Genomic DNA, 21361 nt, shown 5'->3' with positions numbered 1-21361 from the left:
TATTTTTTTTAATAAGAAGTACAAGTTTCCTCCATCAGTCTCATGGTATCTGTGGTTGTAATACACAAAGGTCTAAAGCTTTTCTACAGTATATTGGCATGGTGTTGACTGTTGAAGGTGACATTGACCTCTCCTGGCCATAAAAATACATTGCATTTGCATAAGGCTACAGTATATTCCCTGGCTGTGATGTCCTGTATATACTGTGTAAGTGTATTACATTTTCTCCTTGCTGTTGCTTTACCTTTCAGTGGGTTTTTATGCTATGTTATATTTTCAGGGTGTCTCTAGCGGATGGACTGCAAAGTCAGGGGTTATTAGATGAATCCCATCCGCCTAATCTTTGATAAACTTTTGGGAGTCAATGATTCTGTAAATGAATTATTTTAAATGAAATATGACTTCACAAGAAACACACAGCAATAGACTACAGTGTTTTCCATTTTCTTGGAATAATTCCAGTACTAACATTAACTTGTGAAGGTTTAATTGGTGAGATGACAGTGTTGGTTTGTTTAGGTTGGTCCACCACATTGGTCCAGGCTGAAATATCTTAACCATCATTAGATATATAAACATGAAATTTGATAAGAACATTGATGTTGCTCCAAGCGCCACGGTGTGGTTGTCAACATTCTTGTTGTATAGACTGCAGTGAAAATTCATGTCCCTCTCAGGAAGAATTGTAATACTTTTGGTGACTCCCTGGTGTTTTATCTAGCACCATCAACAGGTCAAAAGTATAATTTTTCATTAGTTTGGTTTGTGACCAAATACCTCAAATACGAATGACATTCCCATCAACCTCAGCTGTACTTTGTGTTTGGTGTCAATTAGTAAATGTTAGCATGTTAACATAACTGTGCTCAAGTACAGTGTCACAGAGCTGCAGACTCTGTCTTTTTTTAAGTATCAGGCTGTAACCAAATAGTCATTTACCTTGACTTTCAAAATGTCATCAATGAGATTTTGCAGCATAATTCGATCTTTGAGTAAAAATTCATCTTGGATGTGCAGCACTTTGTTTTAAATCACATATATTTATTTGTTCAATATTGTTGTCAAAAGATTTGATGTCAAACATCATCTTCATTCATCTTTATTATAATAATTGTCAGTCTAAAACAAATAATGACAACACACAATACATAAACTTCACAGGAAAATGATACAAATATATTGAGATGTGGTGATGGTTGTATGACAAAAGGTTCAACTTTGATTCTATTTCCACTGTACATGAAGGAAATATGAAAACATACAGTAACTGAGAGTAATTCCCAAGTCATATTCCCAACAGTGTTGTTGTTCTTTGTTGAGGTAAGGTAATGTTAAGTTCATCAGAACTACAAAAGTATGAAGCAAAGTGTAAAACAATACTGCCAATAGTAGCGATAGACGTATCAACATATAGCTATTGTTGATTTCAAACATGTCACAAAATGAAGATTACTTTCCTTTTGGATTTCTATAAAACTATTAATATCACTCTTTATATGGGAAGGAAAGAAAGTTTAGAAACTATTTTTCATTATATAAATACACAAGCAATTCGAATAAAGTTTTTTGTTTTTTTGGATTTGTCTAAAGTAAATGGCGGGATGTGATAAAAGCTGGCAGGTCTGCTCCAGAAAAAAAAGAGTTGTTTTTATTGCTGTAATCCATAAAGCAGGTTTACATGCATAAAAGACAGGCAAATGTTTGCTTGATTCATCCACAGAGAAACAAACCAGGGGAAGGAAACTTTTGTCCTTTCAGTGCTGTCCATTAAAAGGGGAGGCTGCCTTTCTGATTTTAATTATCTTTTTAATTAGACAATCTCACGTCAAGTTCCCTTTATGTTCCTTTTTGGACATCCTGGAATATTTCCAAGTGGACGGATCAGTAACATCTATGCCACTTGTAAAAGTACTGTCTTGTCTTGTTTTTTATTTTTATGTATCACTGTTTTCCTCACAACACCAGTTCTTTACTGTGTGAAGGTTAGAAAAATCTCTCCATCCGTCCACCCTTCCATCCAAAAAGCTATGTAAGATAACAGGCTAGTTTGATGAAAGTCTTGCAGTAATCCCACAGGGTTTACAAAGGCATGTGCTAGTGCCCTTAGAGTCCTGTTGTATGTTAGATTAGGACATCTCCCCCGGAGGTACCATTGCTGCGTTTATTGTGGCCACCTCAACTTATGTACACGAAACAGAGTGTGTTTCCCACTCTACTTCACCTGAGTTCTTGTTTGCTGCTGTGGCACATGGCCCTGCAGGAAGAAAGCCGCCGAGGTGGGACAGACTCTTGCTGTGTTGTGCTGAAATGAATGGCTAAGTCGGGAGTGGAGTGATGCAATAAGATTGCTGAAGGAACAGGAGGGAGACATTCATTTCACATGTGCAGAGTGGAGTCAGTGCTGGCATCTCATGCCTGGATGTGTGGCTCGTGCCTGCTCCTTATGTGTCGAGGCGGCGTTTTCTCTTGGCTTTGTGCGCATACAGGAAGTACATAGTATGCCCAGTGGTGATGAATAGTACAGAAATGATAACTAGGATGCCAAAGTGCTGTGGCTGTGGAGCAGAGATGACCATGATGAAGTGGAGCAGGTCCATCAGGTAATTCATAGAACTCTGCACCCCGTTTACCACACCTCTTTCTGACTCACAGATGTTCTCCTGCAGGAGCTGAGTCACTGTCAGGTCGAAAGACCAGAGACCTAAAACACAGATGTCATTGAGGTTTAAAAGTTGACCTAGCTAATGAATAGTCAGCCAGTATTCACAACAGTTCTGCTTATATTCAGCTGTTCTCACACGGACCAATTACTTTTTGCGACTGATGTTGACATTGATATTTGAGTTTAAAAGAACAGTTTTAGGGATCTCTGCTTTCCACAGTTGACTATCATTAAATGTCAAAAAATAGGCAAATGTATGTACTGATCAGGACATTTTGCAGTCAAAAAGTAATAGTGCTCTCTGGTGGACAAACGATGAAACAGCAGCATTTTATAGATTACCTCAAACATATATTTGGTCAATTTATTATTTATAATCCCACATAAATGCCAACATATCTGTGATTTAAAAAAAAAAAAAAAAAGGCTGATGTCGGCCATGCCACAGTATCTGTGCGTGTCTACAGTTAACAGTATTACCATGCATCATAATTATCAAGTTTTAGTGTAAGTACTATTGATTCCAGTCAGTTTTATATGGCTTTCTACTCACCAATGCGTGCTGTGATGACACCCAAGAACAACAGGATGATGGAGATGTACGATTCAGGTGCTGCATCAGAGGGCACATTGTCAAAAAGCACAGTGTTGTTGGTCCAGTGGATGGAGGAGCGGTCGGGTAGCAATGGCAGATTGCTGCCTCCCCTTAGAAGATAAGTGTGTTTTTGCCTTTGAGTAGCCATCCGTCCAAGCTCAGTAGAGGAATTGGAGGTGATGTAGGGCATCAGCAAGCTAAGATCCATCGGGCTGCCAGGGGCAAACACGGAGCACACACACAGTAGCAAGCAGCACAGGTGAAGGCAGCTGGAGATGATGCCTGTGTTAACCAGGCCATAAGTCTTCCTCAGTCTGGTGAACATCACGGTGCCCAAAAGCCCTGTGATAGCTGAGACACCCATCAGTAGACTGAGGAGTGAGCCACTTATACCCTGAGTATAGGCGTAGCCAGTGGTGATGCAGTCAAAGCCAAGCACTGTGGTGTAGAGAAAAGCTAGACCCATGCCTGCCAGGAAAACAGGCTGGCGATAGTAAGCCCTCCAGCCATCTTTACAGGTGCTCACCAGCCAGCGAAACTTCCGGAAGCACAGGGGCAGGTCTGTTATTTCTTTTAGGTTGAGGCTTGTGTTACAGTTGCCTTCTGTCAGAGGTTGAGGTTGTGCAACATTACAGTCCCCTGATGAGAAATAGGACATGTCTCAGTCTTCTTCATCCATCAGTTTTAAAGGCCAGATCCTCAGTTGGTGTACTGTACTGTTTTTGCTCCAACAATCATGTCATGGTTGAGTCAACATCATCTCCAATGCTGACCAATTACACTCAAATTCATGGTTCACAAGGGGTTTTCAAATCATGTGGCAGTGAGGTACAATACACAAACTGAGAACTGTCTTTAATAATATGCACTGTAACACACTTACTTCAACAGTATCCTTAATGCTGATCTGATTTGAGCCAGCATTGCATAATAACTGGCTGTTAAAATTTGCTGCTGTATGTCTCTTTAGTAAGAACTACAAGCAAGCATTAGCAACATGTAGTATTTTATCCTAATGCCACGCTTATTGTGTCCTTTATGCTCACTTTCGGTAAATGGTGCAGGCTTTAGACTTCAGGGCATAGCATTCTAATGCAGGAGGTCAAAAATAATTTCTAAAAAATCACACTTTGATCAGTTCATACCTTGTGACTCTCTCCTCTCCATCCTTTGTAGAAACACCTGATCTGCTTCCTCCACTGGTGGTTTGATTGAAAGAGCGGGGACGATGCGGTACACCCGTGACAAGAAGAAGAACTCCACTATGAGAGACACAAGGTTCCATCCCAGGATGAAGCCACAGCCAACTACATTGGAGGCCAGGGTCATGACCTGTCCCACTGCTAGTGGGGCCAGGATGTTAGTCACCTGATCTATCCGCCTCATGGTTGCATTCATCCCTTTTGTAAGGATTAAAGACACAGAGGTTAATGTGCTTCCACTAGAGGACTTTCAGCAAGAGCAGAAACAGGCCAGTGCCTGACTGAAACCCATGACAAACATGGATCACAACCAGTATGTGCATGAACAGACAGTGAATCCCCTTACCAGCTAGGTGACCTCGGTTGTAGCCGGTGATAACCACAATCCAGTCCCTCTGAATGGCAATGGTCAGCGCTGTGCTTGCAAGGTTTGCCACATCTGCCAGGACGATCACCACCGTATAACAAACCACCTTGTGTAAGTTTTGTGATGCAACATGTTACTATGACAGCACAGAGTAGCCACAAGCTCAGAAGCAGAGACAACAGGGACACAGGACAGAAGGAACAATAGCAGCAATAACTCCTCTGTGTAGTAATCACGGTGAGTATCCTACATGCAAATCAACAGGGTATCAAGTAATGAAATGTAATTATTAGCCAAATATGTAGTGTCTACTCACAGTAAGCCATCCATCCCAGATCTGTTCAATCCTTTGCTTATATGAGAACACCAACATGAGCACAATGCTACATATTGTCACTGAGATGTTCTGAATGAAAAGAGATGCATGTGCAACTAAAATGGGGGACAAAAAAAAACAATTTCAGACTCTCAGAACATAGATAATATATATTCTGTAAAAAAAAAAGAAGAATCTTAGTCCAGACAGATATGAATCAGTGGCTGTGAACCCGGTGCCTAGAGTCCTGCAGGTTTTGAGTCTGCCTATCAAAGCAGGAACTGCCATACTCTTGAGACATCGGGTGAATGCAATTTACCACCCGATGGGATATGAGATTGAGATCCACTGATCTGTGATATACAGACTACATGCTAAAATGTTCAAAGGTAATGTAAAATCATCATGCGTACCTTTATTCCTTGGATTGCGATCAACCCAGTCTCCAATCAAAGCTCCAAGCAGGAGCACAGACCCAGCCACTACCAACCCAAACACTGCAGTCAACAGCAGGTTACGGCCGTACAGTTCAATCAGGAACACAGAGATTGCAAAGTGCCACATGCGGTCACCCTGTTTAACACGACATGAAAGGTCATCATTATGTCTTGTTTTGCAAGGTGCTGTTTGGATGCTGACACACAGTTTACAGTAAGTAGTCTACCTTGCAGTTATTTAAGTTTCGATGTCTTATCTATTGCTCCAGGAATCTGTTTCTTCAGGAAATGATTCTTACCCACATTGACAATGCTCCACTGACATAGATGAGAAACTTGGGACCCTTGAGGTAGATAAGAGCTGAACCTTACAAGGAAATGCATGAAAATCGAATAAGGACACGTTATATATGCTGCAAACACTTTGCACAGATTCTATTTATCTTAAAAATTGAGTTCACCTGGTATACTCCTAGCTTTTTTTGCTCTTGCGTCCCTGATGTCGTCAGACTCGAACTCAACCACAACTCCACCACACTGGGAAGCATCTGCTCGCTGGGACATTGCCTAGAGTAAGATTGCAGGTTAAATAACAGTTGAACCTGATGCACTGTTTCCCCCTTGTTGATAGTACAGTGTTTTACTGTAGGTGACAGCTTCACTTAGATGTGCTGACAGACAATTTAGTTTTTCCTACCAAAGCATCTTGGTCAATGACAACTACAGTAATGTTTAGACACTGATAGGAGTTTTGGTTATTTACTCGCTAACATACCAGGGAGCAAATGTAGAACGGCACCAAAAATCAATATGTAACAGTAGTAACTAATAAGATTAGCAAATTTATGCAAGAAAAGTTTTTGGATTAAACAAACTGCTGTAACCTCTTAACAGTTATTTAAAGTACTTAACATTTCATTTCCTTCACATCGGTCACATTGGTTGGTCACATTTGGTTTTTATACAAGACACATAAATAACGGCTCCTGTAGCTTGGTAAGCCAGAAAACCAAAACAGAAAAAGCATACAATAAGATTACGTAAGTCATTCAGATATGGCAGTTGTGAAAATAGCATTAGCATGACACCTTGCATAGCTCTATAAACGCAGTCTTAAACTGGCAATAATTTAAAGTCAAAGCAGGGTCAGTCACCTTTGTTCTGGTGTTACACTCAATCTTTGCTGTTATTCCTTGATGATGTATCTTGTGCCATGTATCCTACATTGGGTTGCTTGTCTTTTCTGAGAGCTGGAATTCAAGCTGTAGTAGTTTGAAAGGCTTAATAACATCACAGTGTTCAAGTGCACCATTGTATGAAAGTGCCAGAAAAGCAGAACAGGCAGAGAGACAACAAAGGCAGCCAGCATATTCCAAAGCACGTGACACAGGGAGGACAATATCACTGTCCACCCACACCACAAAAAGCACAACTGTGTAACTCGTATGACTCAAAATACGCACATGCGCATGGTCAGTGAGCACATACATACACCATCACGCACACAAGCGCCGACCTAATTCGCTCTTTCCCTCTCTCCCTCTCTCTCTCTCTCTCTCTCTCTCTCTCTCTCTCTCTCTCTCTCTCTCTCTTGCTCTTGCTCTCTCTCTCTCTCTCTCTCTCTCTCTCTCTCTCTCTCTCTCTCTCTCTCTCTCTCTCTCTCTCTCTCTCTCTCACCCCCTCTCACGCCCCCACATGCACTGTTGACATGCAAAAAAAGTTACATAAAGGATACATCATGCAATACCATTTCTCTATTAAAACCTGCAGGTAACAAAGTGTAGAAAACATAACTAAACTATATCACTAAATAAGATGTGTTCATTAGGCAGATATGAGTGTGATTTACAGGACGATGCATGATATTAAGGACTGACAGATGAAGTTGAACATACAAATAATACAGTGCTACAGATATCAACTTGTGCAGCTACTGAAAAAAAAAATATATATATTTTGAGAATTAATAATGTGCTTATCACAAACAATTCAATGAAATGATCCATCATTTGTTGGTTTTTTTTCAATTTAAAACATCAACAAAATGAACTGTTGTCTTCCTTTAATCACATATCAATACAAACATATTGACTTCCTAGCTTTGGTATTATCTAGTTAATATGTTTCTCAGGGATATCATCCAGTAGGATTTGATCTGGATAACAGAGTTTGCATTACCTCCACCAAAATGAAGACACAATGTATCTGTTTTAACTGCAGAAATATTCAGAAATTCCAACTGATAATCTCATTAAAGCTGTAATACAATTAGAATTTAAAATTATACAATACAAAATAGAGAAAGAAACAAAAAACGAGAGAAAATACTTATTGTTCCAAAAGGATAATACAGACAATACGATATTATTGAAGGACAGCATATCTCACATTTAATTGTAGTCCTCACCACCAGTCTGATAAACAGATTAAAATTTTCATTTACAAATCTCCATTATGAAATTCATTTGCATACGGGTTTTGATTGTGCCTGTTCATGATGCGCTTCTTCAGGAAGCCCATGAATTTGTAGAGAGCTACAAGAGGAATCGAGACAACAGGAAGGACGGATAAGAGCACACAGATAACATAAACCCATTCAGGGTAGTGCAGAACATCAGCAAGGGGGAAGTGCACCTGTGGGAGTAATGGAGTGGAAAGTCAGTGGGGGTTTTTTTGTTTTATTGCATTTTTTTTTTCATTGTGTGCCAGATATAAGAAATTCCACACAGCAATGTTGTAGAACAATTGTGAAATCTGCCTTACGTAATCTGGATTCCAAGCATTATATGTTGGTCGTTTTTCAGCCTCAGTCACCACGTATGCCACAAAAACCACAAGAAGCATGAAAGGGCTGATAAAGCGCCAAGTGGCCTGCCAGTACAAGTTTGGCCTCCGACCCGTCATCCATTCAATGTCCTCATTGAACCTGTGGGCAAATTGCCACTCTTCAACAAATCATTCAAATGCTTAGTAATATTGAAAGTATAATGTTGACAAAATTACAATATCACCTATTTATTCCATAGATATATACCACACTGATGATCTCAAAGAATGCTATGATGAGCAGAGGCATGGATCCCACATAAGTGTTGAATATCTCCAGCCAGTAGTTTCCAGAGCCCAGAGTAAAGATGAGGGCCACAGTAAAGGAGGTGAGACATATTAACCCTATGGGAAAAAAAGAGTAAATGTTAGCAATCAATTTTGTTCACTAATACGGAAATCTTTAGACCGTCTACCTCTACAAAAGTAATTTGAAGATACGTGCATTTAAGAAAAGTGTGCAAGCATTCAGTCACTTGTTTTAAATGTGAAGAAACAATTAAATCTAATATGGTCAAATGGCACATGTTTGAATGGGATTTTTTGTATGTGTGTCATAATCAATGTTATTTAGAGAAAGTAAAATAGTTTGTTTTGACCAAAATGCAAATACCATATTCATTACATTGTTCAGTTTACCTGTGAATATCTCCTTAGGCATCCAGGATGGAACCATGTGCAGATCCAGCAGAGGAGTGAGGACCCCTTCTAGGTTTCCAAACATGGAGGACAGACCCAGGCTGAAGAGCATGACGAAGAAGAGCACTGACCACACCTGAGAGCCGGGCATGTTTATCACCGCCTCAGTGAACACAATAAAGGCCAGTCCAGTTCCAGAGGCACTCTACAGGTAAGGCAGGACACAGGATGTCATTGAGACTGTCACCAAACTTCATTCACAAAACTATTTTTAATAAATTGGGGATGTACTGTACCTGGTCCAGGAAAGTCTGTAGATTGCAGGTCTTTAGATTGAGGCTTTCAACCTCTGTTGGATCAGTACCATTGAGATAGTTCAACCAGTTATCGTAGTTTTCAAGAGTTATGTTTTCATTGCCAATATTAAATGCATTTGTCAATTTCAGTATGTTCCTAAAATCAACAAGAAATTAAACCAATCAGTTAATACTTCTATTACAATATTTGCTATTATTAACACTAACAAGATGAGGATTATATTACATTATTACATTATATTACTTGATTAATTAATTAATCAAGTAATATAATTGAGTAAAATTTAAAAAATCTGTTACTTGTAGTGAGGTAGGATTTCCTTTCCTTTTTAAAAAAAATGTTTATAGCTTATTTCAGTTTCATATCATAAACTTTTATTTTTTTGACTGCTACTTAAGTAATAATACAGTGGCTATAGTACAAGACTCACACTAATTGGAAGTCAGACTGCATCTACATCTAATAACAATCCTGCATAATTATCAAGCTGGATATGCTGTACAATAGAACACCATAATTACATTGGTACGTACCAATTTCGGCAGTTATTGTAGTTTTCATTTGCTTTAAATCCAAGAATGGCAAAAATAGGAATTGATGCATATATTGATGTAAAACTGTTCACAAGTCCTACAATTAGGGCATCTCTCTCACAATCATTTCTGCAATGATAAAAAAAAAACACTGTCTTTTTTTCATTTTGTATATCATACTGTTTTTCATGAATGGAAACATGTTCAAAACATCTTACTTCTGGGGATTATAACTGGAAAAAGCAATTAGTCCCCCAAAGGCCAAAGACAAAGAGAAAAAGATCTGAGTAGCAGCATCCAACCAGACGTTAGGATTTTTCAGGGTTTCCCACTGCGATGAACATATTAAATTAATTAAGATTTCAGATGTTACTCATTAAGCATTGACATAAAACTGTATCATTAAGAAACTAATAACACACTTACATTTGGAGTGAAGAGATATATCAAACCATCAGTTGCCCCAGACAGAGTCAAGGCTCTGATCAAGAAGATAGTCAAGACAAGGTATGGAAAGGTGGCTGTGACATAAATAGCCTGTTAAAAAAGTTTAGATGCGATTTAATATCCATCTTAAACATATGCATTTCATTTGTATACTTTTGGTAATGTTTGCATAAACTCCCATTAATAAAACTTTCACAATCTAGCCAATTGCAAATGTGCAGCTTGGTTTTTAAAGGATTTTAAGAGCCTTTAGGTTTGAGAGATTTTCAGTAGATGTAAAACACATTTAAAGCCTATTAAACACATTGAAAACATTACTGGTAAGCCCTGCTTTTTCTTGACTTTTTGTCCCTCTGATGTTAAGAAGATCTTACTTTTAGCTGTTAAATTTAGATTGGTAACTTGTTTGCATGGTCAATTCCTCCCCCATCCTAAGGCCAGAATCCATGTGGGTTGCTCTTGTTATGTCCTTCCTCCTATGATAAAGGCTGATAAGGCCAGTGTATTTTTATACCTGAAACGTGCAACTTAAGGATGCAACTCAAATTGTTGAAAACCAGCGTCATCTAATGATACTGACATTTTGCCACAAGTTCTTTAGGCATTATTAATGGTAAATATAATGAATTACCTTTCCAATAGTCTCAATTCCACGTATGAAGCAGATATACACTAGGCACCAAGCAGTTGCAAGACACAACACAAGCCACCACTGTATGGACCCGCTAGTCTCGATGTTTGGTGTTACATTCAGTGTTTCACGGTACCAAAAATAATTCACTGGTGAGCTCTTTTCACATTCACTCACATAGCCTGCATCAAAAAGATTATTCATATCTTGATTAATTAATGGAACCCTCTTTTACTTCAGTTATTATTCAGCATTTATTGTTAATTAATATAATGATGATGGGAAAAAAAAATACCGGTACGGTTCAAGTTTACTGGGCAGTCCCTCCACGGAAGGGGACTTTGAAAGGAGTGGAAGAAATACCAGAGGATCCAAGACAAGATCATGTTGTAGAACAGACCAACCAGGAAGGATACTAACAAGGAAGCCACACCTGTGTATACACGTATCCATAAAACATTAACATATAGATGACAATACACTAAAGGCAGTCATACAGAATATATGTTTTACTGTTGATTCCTTATTTAAGCATCTTGCTGTCCTGAGTAGACAAAGTTCACTGATACCAAAGCACCTCACCTAAACCTCCCAGATACGGGGAGATTGAATTCCACACTCCAATGCTTCCCATGCGGATCCGTTGTCCGATGGCCAACTCCATGTGCAGCAGAGGAAGACCCTCAAACACCAAGGCAATGACATAAGGAATCAAAAATGCCCCTTGAAATAAAACAAATTTATAAGCAATAATGAAAACTACAAAATCAGATCAAAATTACTTACAATAACTCTTAAATAAACATTAAACAGGACTTTTTCAGAGAGCGATCAACTTAACCTTTAAAATGGCATTGCATTATGTATGTATGTGGTTGAAGGTCACTCAGTGTCCGTTTACATTTTATTATCAACAATCAGAACTGTATCGCACTCACTCACACCAAGCATTAAACTTATTCACTCATATTTTAACTGTATCCCATGTTTATGCTGTGCATTCAGGTTGTGTGCAGGTGTGATAATATTTTGTCACATTTTTAATGATGCATCCATTTTGCACTTTGGTGATTTGTACAAGTAGGAAATGTCTGAAGTTGATAAATGATAGATTTGGAGGAAATACAAAAGTTTGCAAAAAAACAGATAATCTTGATATTACAAGTGTTTAATGTTAAAATGTCTTTTAACCCTACCCTCTTAAAGCAGTGTATAAACTGCATTTTTACATTATATTGGTCATTTCTCATTTTAGTGAGAAAGTCAGAGGATAATAGAAAGAACGCTGTTAATAAATGTTCTTACCTCCACCATAGATTTGACACAAATATGGAAATCTCCACACATTTCCAAGTCCCACAGCAAAACCTATGCAGGTTAGCAAATATTGAACTTTATTGTCCCATTTTGGTCTTTCAGTTGTCTCGTCCAGCTCAGAACTCCCATCTTCTCCAACTATCATTTGTTTGTCATTTGTCATTTTTGGTATATTTTATGAGGAAACACTGATCCGCTCTGTCTTACTTGTCTGTACTCCTTCTGAGGAGTTGTTACCTGTATGTTTCAGGAGACGAAGGGGTGACATTATCTTTATCAGCCTCGTTTTTCTTCTTGGCTTTTGAAGCTGTTGGAACAATGTGGATTGTTAGTTTAATTAAAAGCCCACGCTTTATCAGTATCATGATATGATGTTGATAACAGAGGCAATAACAGAATAAAGGACCCAGAGAATAAAACTGTGATACTTAAAATGCCCTTTTAATTTGTTCTGTGATACGGTTGACAATACTGTTATTTGCACACAGTCTGGGTTATTTTAGTCAATGTTAGTTTACATTGGAATTAAAAACATATGTGTATGCAATTCCTTATCAGGCCTAGTCACCAAAAACATTATTCAAAATGCCTTGTATTGAATTTCTATTATGTATCCTATTCATACAGAATACAGTGTTGAAGCACTAATAGTATAATTCAGTAAACGATTACAAATTATGCTATAATGCAGAAACTAAGTGATTGGAAACAATAATGTGCAGCTGATTTAATGTCTTAGTTTTTTTCAATCATCAAACACCATAAGCATGTCACAATAGTGACCCCAGCTGGATAACAAAGGAGTAACAATATTACATGGCTCCAAGTTGTATTCCCTGTGGGGCTCTACCTCCTCTAAGTCTTAAATCCAAGTGTGTAATCACGATAGACTAAACCTATACACATGATCAAATTTAACTTACAAGGGTAAAGATCTTCTGCAGGCTTATACCAAGACCACATGATCACTATTCACTACATTTTCCTTGTGTCAATTCATTTACAGACACATTATATAAATGTGCCTCGGGATATACACTGTTAGCAAAGTCTCACCTGAAATTACAGGGATCAGAATTGCAGGGTTTTGTCTAAGGGCCGATATACCAGGCTTACATATGAAGCTTCTCAACATACAGTACATTGTTTCATAAATAGATTATAAGTCTGAACACATTGTAGGGTTGTATCATTTTAATTCAGATATTGTGCCCAATGGTACATATCATGTTCCAAAAAGCAAACCGATGATTACCACAATATCATAAATACAGGAACTACAACATAATGAAAACTAATGTAACAGCCACAAAAATGTTGGCTTTATGAAACCTGAGCTTGAGACTAAGGTGACTCATCTCCATAGTTTTTGTGGTGTTTTTGGATTGCATTGCATTACATCATTCTAATGTATCAGCCTCTAGTGGATATATTGTAAGTTTGCAGTATACGCTTTTACTGAATCCAGTAGAAAGTAGTAGGGAGTTATTGTCTAAATATTATCGAATTAATCAAAAGAATATTAGGCTGAGGTTTTTCTGATCACACTCTTAATTTGAATTTGGTCAGAGATAAAATGGAGATGTGACTTATCACTCTTCCTTGGCTTTAAACATTTCCATACAGCGACTAAAGGTACAGCAATACTTGGAATTCCTGCCAACATGAAGATGATCACATAGATCCAGACTGGATATGGCTTTTCTACCAGTGTTGGAAAATGTTCCTGCAAAGACAGACAAAATGACATTTTGATAATACATTACTATATGTTTTACAAGCACAATATCCATAATGCTAGGGAGATAATATTTACCGATTCAGGATCCCAGGTTTTGTAAAGGACCTTTTCAGAAACTTTTGTAATTACGTAAAAGACCAAGATGAACAGCATAATGAGTGGGCTGATGATTCTCCATGATACTTGCCAGAACATGTTGGGTTTGTGTCCAATCATGAACTTGATATCATCATTGAACCTATGGAGGCAAATAGATTGCATTATTAAAGTGTGGAAAGTGTGGAAGTGCAAAACAGGGATAATAATAACATATAAAAGGTGCTAAAATACTAGTGTGGGATACTTTATCACTACTTTTATTATTTATATGGTGGTACATTTTTAAAATAAGTTCAAATGGTTGTATGAAATCTTCAGGCAGTGTACATGAAGGAATTAAGTTAGTATTGGATATTAACAATGTAATACTGTTTAAACTACTGTGTGACTCAGCATTTCTTTAAAAGGGTGACAACATCCCGAAGGGCATTACCCATCACTGAGGGGGTTAAAATTGATTGAGGATTGATTATACATACTCTAAAAATACAAGTAACAATAAAACTAATTCTATGAGAGCTATTATTATGATGGTCACATCCTGTATATGAAAAGTAATTATATAATGTGTCTGGACTGTACAATTTATGAAGACAGACATTAAGAAGAAGCAGCATTACACTACATGATTGTAAAAGAAAGAATGTACCATATTCATCCAAATACATATATGACGTGTTCACAACCTCAGATCTTTTGTTTGAATGGATAAAGGCGGTGTGAAACCAATTCCTACACGGAATGGTGCATAGCCTTAATGTTGCTAAGCTAGAAAGTGTCTTAGGGCCCCATCTTGCGGTTGGTGCACAGCGGATGGCGGGCGTGGCGCATGTGTCTTTGTTAGTTTCCCCCGGCGCAGTTGTCAGTTGTCAACACAAACAAACAGTCTTAGAAATGCTAACTGCCAGAGAAAATAATGTTTTGACTGCTTCCAAGAGCTTGATAAGAGAGTGAGTATGTAACTATACTATGATATAAGTTATATTCAAAAAGTATTTTTCCAAAAATAGGTGAAAAAGGGGGTCATCTTATAATCAGTGTCGCCTTATATTTTGGCTAATATAGTAGTTATAAAATAATATATTTGCATTTTAATATCACCTGTCTATTCCATATATGTATACCACTGAGAACATCTCGCAGAATGCAACTACTAGCAGAGGGATGGATCCTCCATAGGTGTCAAAGAGTGAAAGCCAATAGTTCCCTGAGCCTTGGAGAAATATCAGACCCACCAGACAGCAGAGCATGCACGTTACACCTGAAGGAGAGCAGATACTGTAATTGAAAAAAATATACTGGAAATCCTTGTTCATGTAAAATGATACAATACTGTAGTTGTGGAGTTACCAGTGACAACTTCATTGGGCCATGTCTTAGGAAAAACTTTGAGGTCTTGCAGTGGTACTAAGACTCCTTCAATGTTACCAAACATAGAAGACAGGCTGAGGCAGAAGAGCATTATGAAGAAAAGGACCGCCCACACCGGTGAGAAGGGCATCTTTGTGATGGCCTCAGTGAACACAATAAAGGCTAAGCCAGTTCCTCCAACTCCCTAAGCCCAGACAACAGCACAACAAAGCATAATATACATCATTTGAAAATACATTTGCTATTAAAATTGAATCTGCAGCCCTGGTGGATAAATTGTCCTACACAGAAGATGAAATCTTACTTCACTGAGAAAAGTATTCAAATCACAGGTCTTCAGATCAATCTCTTGAATAACTTCAGGATATGTTTCATTAAGATGTTGTAAAACTTGGTTGTAGTTGCTGTCAGTAACGTCGCCCTCAGAAAGATCAAACACATTTAGTAATGCCATGATGTTTCTGAAACCCAGATTCATTCAGTTAAAAAAAAAAGATGTTTTCACAGTTGAGGAAGAAGAAAAACATGAGATGACAACATGATTTATTAGACACAAAGACATACTGTACCCAGCAAGACAGTTGTCAAATCTTTCTGTTGCTCTGAAGCCAATAATTGTGTAAATGACAGTGGCAGCATAGACAGAGGTGGCACCATTGATGATAGAGATGATCACAGCATCCTGTTCACAATTGTTACTGAAAGAAAAATATTGGAAGTTATTTGTTAATAGGAGAATGCATATACTCGTCGCAGGGTTGACCAGAATTCCAAACTTACTGCACTGAGTTGTAGCTGGAGAAGGAAATGAGACCACCAAAAGCCAGAGAGAAGGAATAGAAAACTTGAGCACCTGCATCCAGCCAGGTTGATGGCTTTGCTAGCTCTGACAACTGCATATTGTAGACAATTATTGATTAACTGGTTAATTGCATTCCATGACATACAGTATTCAGTATGGTACACTCACAAGGAATTTTAAGGTTAATGCCTGTTCAAAGGACTAAAATTGATGTACAGTTGGTTAAAGATCTCGTAGACAGGGCTAACCGGATGATTCAAAATGCAATTATTCATTTTATACAGTAATAATCAAGTAAAATGAGTACAGATGCAGCAAAACTGTAACATTGAACATTTTCGGTTTACGGCAAATGTTGGTTTATTATATAAGATCATTAGCAAGCCAGCTCCACCACCTCTTAACCAGTTTGTAACGGTACATTGTGCCAGTTGAAGCTTAACAAGAGCTTCCACTAGAGGGGACTATTGTGTTACATTTCAGTCTACAGCATTTTGGAAAAACTGCTTCTCAGTTAAGGCAGCCAGGATGTTGAATTCTTTACCCCTGAGTATCAGAGAATGCAGTGCCTTTTTAAATTTTTAAGCACACATGGTGTGCAAACATGGTTGAAGGGCTCTCAGCCACTGAGCTATGAAACAAGTGTCTGGTTGGAAGTTGTACTGATGAACTGTCTGTTTTTAATGGTACTGGGTTGCTGATGGTTTGCTCCCTATTGGGAATCTATTATTGTTTTTCTGTCTTGTCTTTTTTTTTTTTTTTTTTTTTAACTGATCTATTATCTTTGTATCCTGTGCATCACTAGTGGCCTCTGCCTAGGGACCACAGATGAAAATTAGCTTCTAGCTATATCTGCTGCAACATATGTATTGTGCATTGTCCCTGCTAAGTAAACAATAAAATAAATGTATAAAAAAAATAATCTCAGTGATTAATGAACAACACTAAAACAGGGTTTTAATAATTTCATGATTTTTTTGTTTTGTTTCATGCATTCTGATTTGTTGACTGCATTAAGTAAGTGTGATTGCTAAAAGTAATTTTAAAGATGCAACTTACATCTGGTGTAAAGAGAAACTTTACTCCATTCAAAGAGCCTTTCAGGGTCAATCCTCTGATCAGAAAAATTGTCAGTACCACATAGGGAAGGGTTGAAGTCACATATACAGCCTTAGGAAGAAACATATTTCGACCATTATTGTTTAGTTAAATGTAAATTTGTTCTATTATTGCAGAAAGAAAATGTTGTACCTTCCCAGTGGTCTCAATACCACGTATGATGCAGATATAGAGGAGAGACCACGCACAAATATGACATAACAGTATCCACCACTGTATCCCACCATCCTCTTCAATCATTATAGTTGTGTTTAGGGTCTCCCTGTACCAGAAGTAGTCCACCGGAGAGCTTCGCTCACACTCTGAGACAAGGCCTGACAGAATTTAACAGCATTATGTGTCAATTAGCCAAAATGAAGAGTTTCCATTCTACAGTGGTACAGTATAGGTTGTAGTGCTACCTGTTAAATTGGCATTCATGGGACAATGGCTCCAAGGTAGAGGCTCTTGAAATGAGTTGAAAAAGTACCAAAGAATCCAGGCAATGATGGTGTTGTAGTAAAGGCTGATTGTCAAAGATACACACATGGATGCAATACCTGCAAATACATGTTTCATAACAGTCTTTTAAAGCACCTGTCCAGGAATTATAGCAAACATTATGCAAAATGTTGCTTACCAATCCCAGTCAAATAAGGATGGACTGTTGCCCACACTCCTAAACTGCCTCTTCTCAAACGCTGACCAATGGCAAACTCAAGATGCAGAAGTGGGATTCCTTCAAGAACCAGCAGGATCAGAAAGGGAATCATAAATGCACCTAGGAGAAAATCAGAGAAACTGCTGTGTCATGGTGTCTGAAATATTTGTATGTATTTTTTTTATATCATTGAGTACAGTACTATTCAAGGGAAAATATACTTAAAATATCACCACTGTTAATCATTTTTTAATGCACATGTAGTGATGCAGTCAGACATCTAATGCAGTTGGGTTTATAATGCAATGTGCAAGCCATTTGCCCTTTGCATTGAGCAATTTACAAGATTTCCTTGCCTTTCAGAGGGTATAAAACGTTATCTTTGAGCTTGTCACAGCTGAATGTGTTCACTTAAACCTACCATTTATTGACGTTACGAGGATATAGTCACTATTGCATCAGTGGTCTTGTGATGTTGATCTTTACTTAACTTGGAGAGGGGTGTCTACTATTATACAGACCTCATTATCATAGCAAGTGATATGTAACTGCAATTCAGTTCTACTCAGCTCAATTGAAAATACTGTATTCATCTCTCAGCAGGCATTTTGAAGACAGCTGGGTTGCAAAAATTAAAAAAATACGAATCATAAAATCACGACAAACATCACACTTCATTCACAAATAACAATGTAAAAATACAAAATATGTTCATATGAAGATTTTTTTAAAAAGCTATGGCAGACCAACACCATACTATGCTCTAAAGACACTTTACTATTTGTAAAAAAATGTAAATGCATTTATCAGTAAACTTTGGCTCCTACAGGCCTTACGACTTCCATAATTAAACCAAACTTTCCCTCTGTTTTTTTTTTCAAAAACATGATATTAAAAGCTTTCTTGATGGCCTTATCAGGCAGTAGACATGTTTGGAGAGATTTAAATTATTCACAGAATTAAATGATGCACAGCGAGTACAAAAAAAGCTGTATGAGAGCATGCATAATACTCATGCTCTTCTGGTAGCCCTGAATTGGTCAGGATGAGGAATGATTAATTATGTTTCCTCTGTTTTAGCAGTGGTATTAAAAGTTTGTTAATAAAACTATGCAATCACTTCTGTAAAACAAAAAAGCATCACTTGCCTCCTCCATGACTCTGACACAAATAGGGGAAGCGCCAGACATTTCCGAGTCCCACACAAAACCCCACACAGGTCAGCATGTACTGGGTCTTGTTGTCCCATTTTGGTCTATCTCCAGCCTCTTCCTCCTCCAGCTCGTCTAGCTGCTGATGGGACAATATCCTGTCCTCCAGGCCTGGATTTGGTAGTTGTAGCTTCATTATCTGTTAAACACTGTAGTATTGTACTGATACAATTGCACACTGTACAGTGATGGAATAGCTCACACTGTGAGATCTTAGTAGGTACTCAACCTCTGTAATAGATTGACTATGCTGTGGTGTCAGAAAGCATCAGCTGAAGGTGTGCAGCCTTTGAAGCCAGAGCTGAGTAGGAACATGCATGACCGTTAACTGGTGTCTTATCTCATGGGTAAGGGTCAATGCACAGATGTCACTGTTCTTGTGACTAAAATGCCATAAAACATATTGTTATGGCATTTTATTATAAGGTAATGCCTCAAAGGGTTTGGTTTCACTATGTGACTAAAGAACATTTTCTCTCTTTAATGATTCACAATTGTTCATGTCTTAAAACAAAAGTCAGATGCCCATATACATATACATATTGAAAGAGATTTTCCTTGTTGCAATCATCCCCCTGTTCATACTGGTTAATAAAAGATGCCCTTCAAATGCACTGATCATGGGGCCAAAAAGTAATCACACATTTTGTGCAAAAATGCATTTACAAGTTTATCTGAAAGCTCATTTGAGGCTTCAACAATCTGATTTAGTCATATCAAGTGGATATCTGCCGCATGTACAGTCATAGCATAAAATTCCCTCTTTGTGTTTCCACAGACAGTGTTATCCTGTTGAGCTACGATGGAAGTAACAAAAAAAAAGTGACGCAAGGCTTGTGGATTTTGGCCCACACCACTTACATTGTAAGTAAATATTCTAATTCTAATATGCCAGTATGAACAGGAGGAATGATGACGGGAAGAAAAACCTATTTCTGTGTTTATTTTGGCACCTGACTATTGTTATAAGAAAGACTTTGTGAACCCGTCCTTGAAGTGATACAGGCTGGGTATTGACTCTCCCAGTAGTCTTTGCTATCATCCTAAATATGTCTGTAGCACTGGGCATCAAATACTATTCAATACTGAAAGTTGACATTGCATGCTTAGTCAGATTAATAGACTTGTTCACCTACTCTTCAATCTGATATTTTCTTTATTTTTAGATCAGAATGACCCAATTTAGACTGCATTTCATTTAGGGAAAGTTGTTTTCTTTATGTTTGTGTGTTTAGAAAACATTTAAAATGTTTGAAGTTTGATGTCCTGTTTTGTAGAAATATATATGAATATATAGGCTACTGCATATGTGGTTTGTGCAGTAAAGTATCAAAAATCTATTGTTTTGGTTGCAGTGCAAATACAGTATCTATCTATTAGCATATTTTATGGTTCGGTCCCTGCCAGCTTCGTCTTGTGCCCTTTTCATATTGGCCACTGGAGGCCGCTTTTGGGCCTGTAATATGAGCTCTCTCGGCCGGCTGAGGTCTGGCTGCTGTGTCCCCTGGAAAGAGTTTGCGCTGGAGGAGGGAGCCGATTTCGCATCGCTCTCACAGTCCAGGCGCCAAGTGTAGCAGTCCCGTTCGCAGTCTGCCCCAGTACTCAACTGCCCGCAATGCCAGTGGATACTGCCACCCCGCTCATTTCCACGCCGTACTGAGTAACCGTACCTCTCAGCGAGGTACCCTGGATCTTTACTTTTGGACTGCTGTGTACACTGTCCTGAGTCATCTGCGCTGCGTGAAGCGAATGGAGAAGGTCCAAGGATAACAGAGGGTGCAGGATTTTGCTACTGCAGAAGACCTGCCGGTGGTTCGCTGCCCGAGGGGCTGCGCGTCTGTCAAAGGCTTTGGTGTCGCATCCACTATTTTGATCATCTAAATTCGCCTTGCATGGATACATCATGGCTACGTTTGTATGCAGGGTGCAGTTCTTAGATGATACTGATCCATTTAACAGCACTAATTTCCCCGAGCCCACCAGGCCACCTCTGTACACTTTCAGGGAAGATATTCCTCTGATAAATCAGATTGCTGGAGTCCACAGGCTGCTAAAAGCCCCACAGAAGGTATGCAGTACATTTTTAAA

General features: G+C 38.3%; 4 protein-coding genes across 4 annotated transcripts in view; 1 reads left to right on the top strand and 3 right to left on the bottom strand.

Moving 5' to 3' along the window:
• Positions 1 to 2441: 2441 nt before the first annotated feature.
• Positions 2442 to 6767, bottom strand: si:ch211-254p10.2 (solute carrier family 40 member 1). The gene is made up of 9 exons (XM_062422162.1): positions 6734 to 6767; positions 6041 to 6146; positions 5879 to 5946; positions 5556 to 5715; positions 5143 to 5258; positions 4806 to 4932; positions 4403 to 4657; positions 3216 to 3896; positions 2442 to 2701 (listed from the first exon to the last, which is right to left on the bottom strand). Exons 2-9 carry the CDS (start codon positions 6141 to 6143, stop codon positions 2442 to 2444), a joined length of 1770 nt encoding a protein of 589 aa, XP_062278146.1. The 5' UTR covers positions 6144 to 6146; positions 6734 to 6767.
• Positions 6768 to 8018: 1251 nt separating this feature from the next.
• LOC133983413 (sodium-dependent neutral amino acid transporter B(0)AT3-like) lies at positions 8019 to 12453 on the bottom strand. The gene is made up of 12 exons (XM_062422485.1): positions 12279 to 12453; positions 11556 to 11696; positions 11269 to 11406; positions 10974 to 11155; positions 10322 to 10432; positions 10114 to 10226; positions 9896 to 10024; positions 9341 to 9497; positions 9045 to 9249; positions 8591 to 8750; positions 8343 to 8505; positions 8019 to 8213 (listed from the first exon to the last, which is right to left on the bottom strand). Exons 1-12 carry the CDS (start codon positions 12451 to 12453, stop codon positions 8019 to 8021), a joined length of 1869 nt encoding a protein of 622 aa, XP_062278469.1.
• Positions 12454 to 13812: 1359 nt separating this feature from the next.
• Positions 13813 to 19409, bottom strand: slc6a19b (solute carrier family 6 member 19b). Its single transcript, XM_062422484.1, has 12 exons — positions 19211 to 19409; positions 18042 to 18182; positions 17824 to 17961; positions 17555 to 17736; positions 17363 to 17473; positions 16282 to 16394; positions 16071 to 16199; positions 15806 to 15962; positions 15481 to 15685; positions 15232 to 15391; positions 14107 to 14269; positions 13813 to 14016 (listed from the first exon to the last, which is right to left on the bottom strand). Exons 1-12 carry the CDS (start codon positions 19407 to 19409, stop codon positions 13813 to 13815), a joined length of 1902 nt encoding a protein of 633 aa, XP_062278468.1.
• A 1767-nt stretch (positions 19410 to 21176) lies between these two features.
• fhod3b (formin homology 2 domain containing 3b) overlaps positions 21177 to 21361 on the top strand; it is a 93356-nt gene continuing 93171 nt past the window's right edge. The window contains exon 1 of the mRNA XM_062422483.1: positions 21177 to 21341. Within this exon, the coding sequence (XP_062278467.1) occupies positions 21177 to 21341 (165 nt within the window). The remainder of the gene's footprint in view (positions 21342 to 21361) is intronic.

Source organism: Scomber scombrus, chromosome 7, assembly GCF_963691925.1.
Source record: "Scomber scombrus chromosome 7, fScoSco1.1, whole genome shotgun sequence".
NCBI lineage: Eukaryota > Metazoa > Chordata > Actinopteri > Scombriformes > Scombridae > Scomber > Scomber scombrus.
This window is presented reverse-complemented; position numbering and strand designations above follow the sequence as displayed.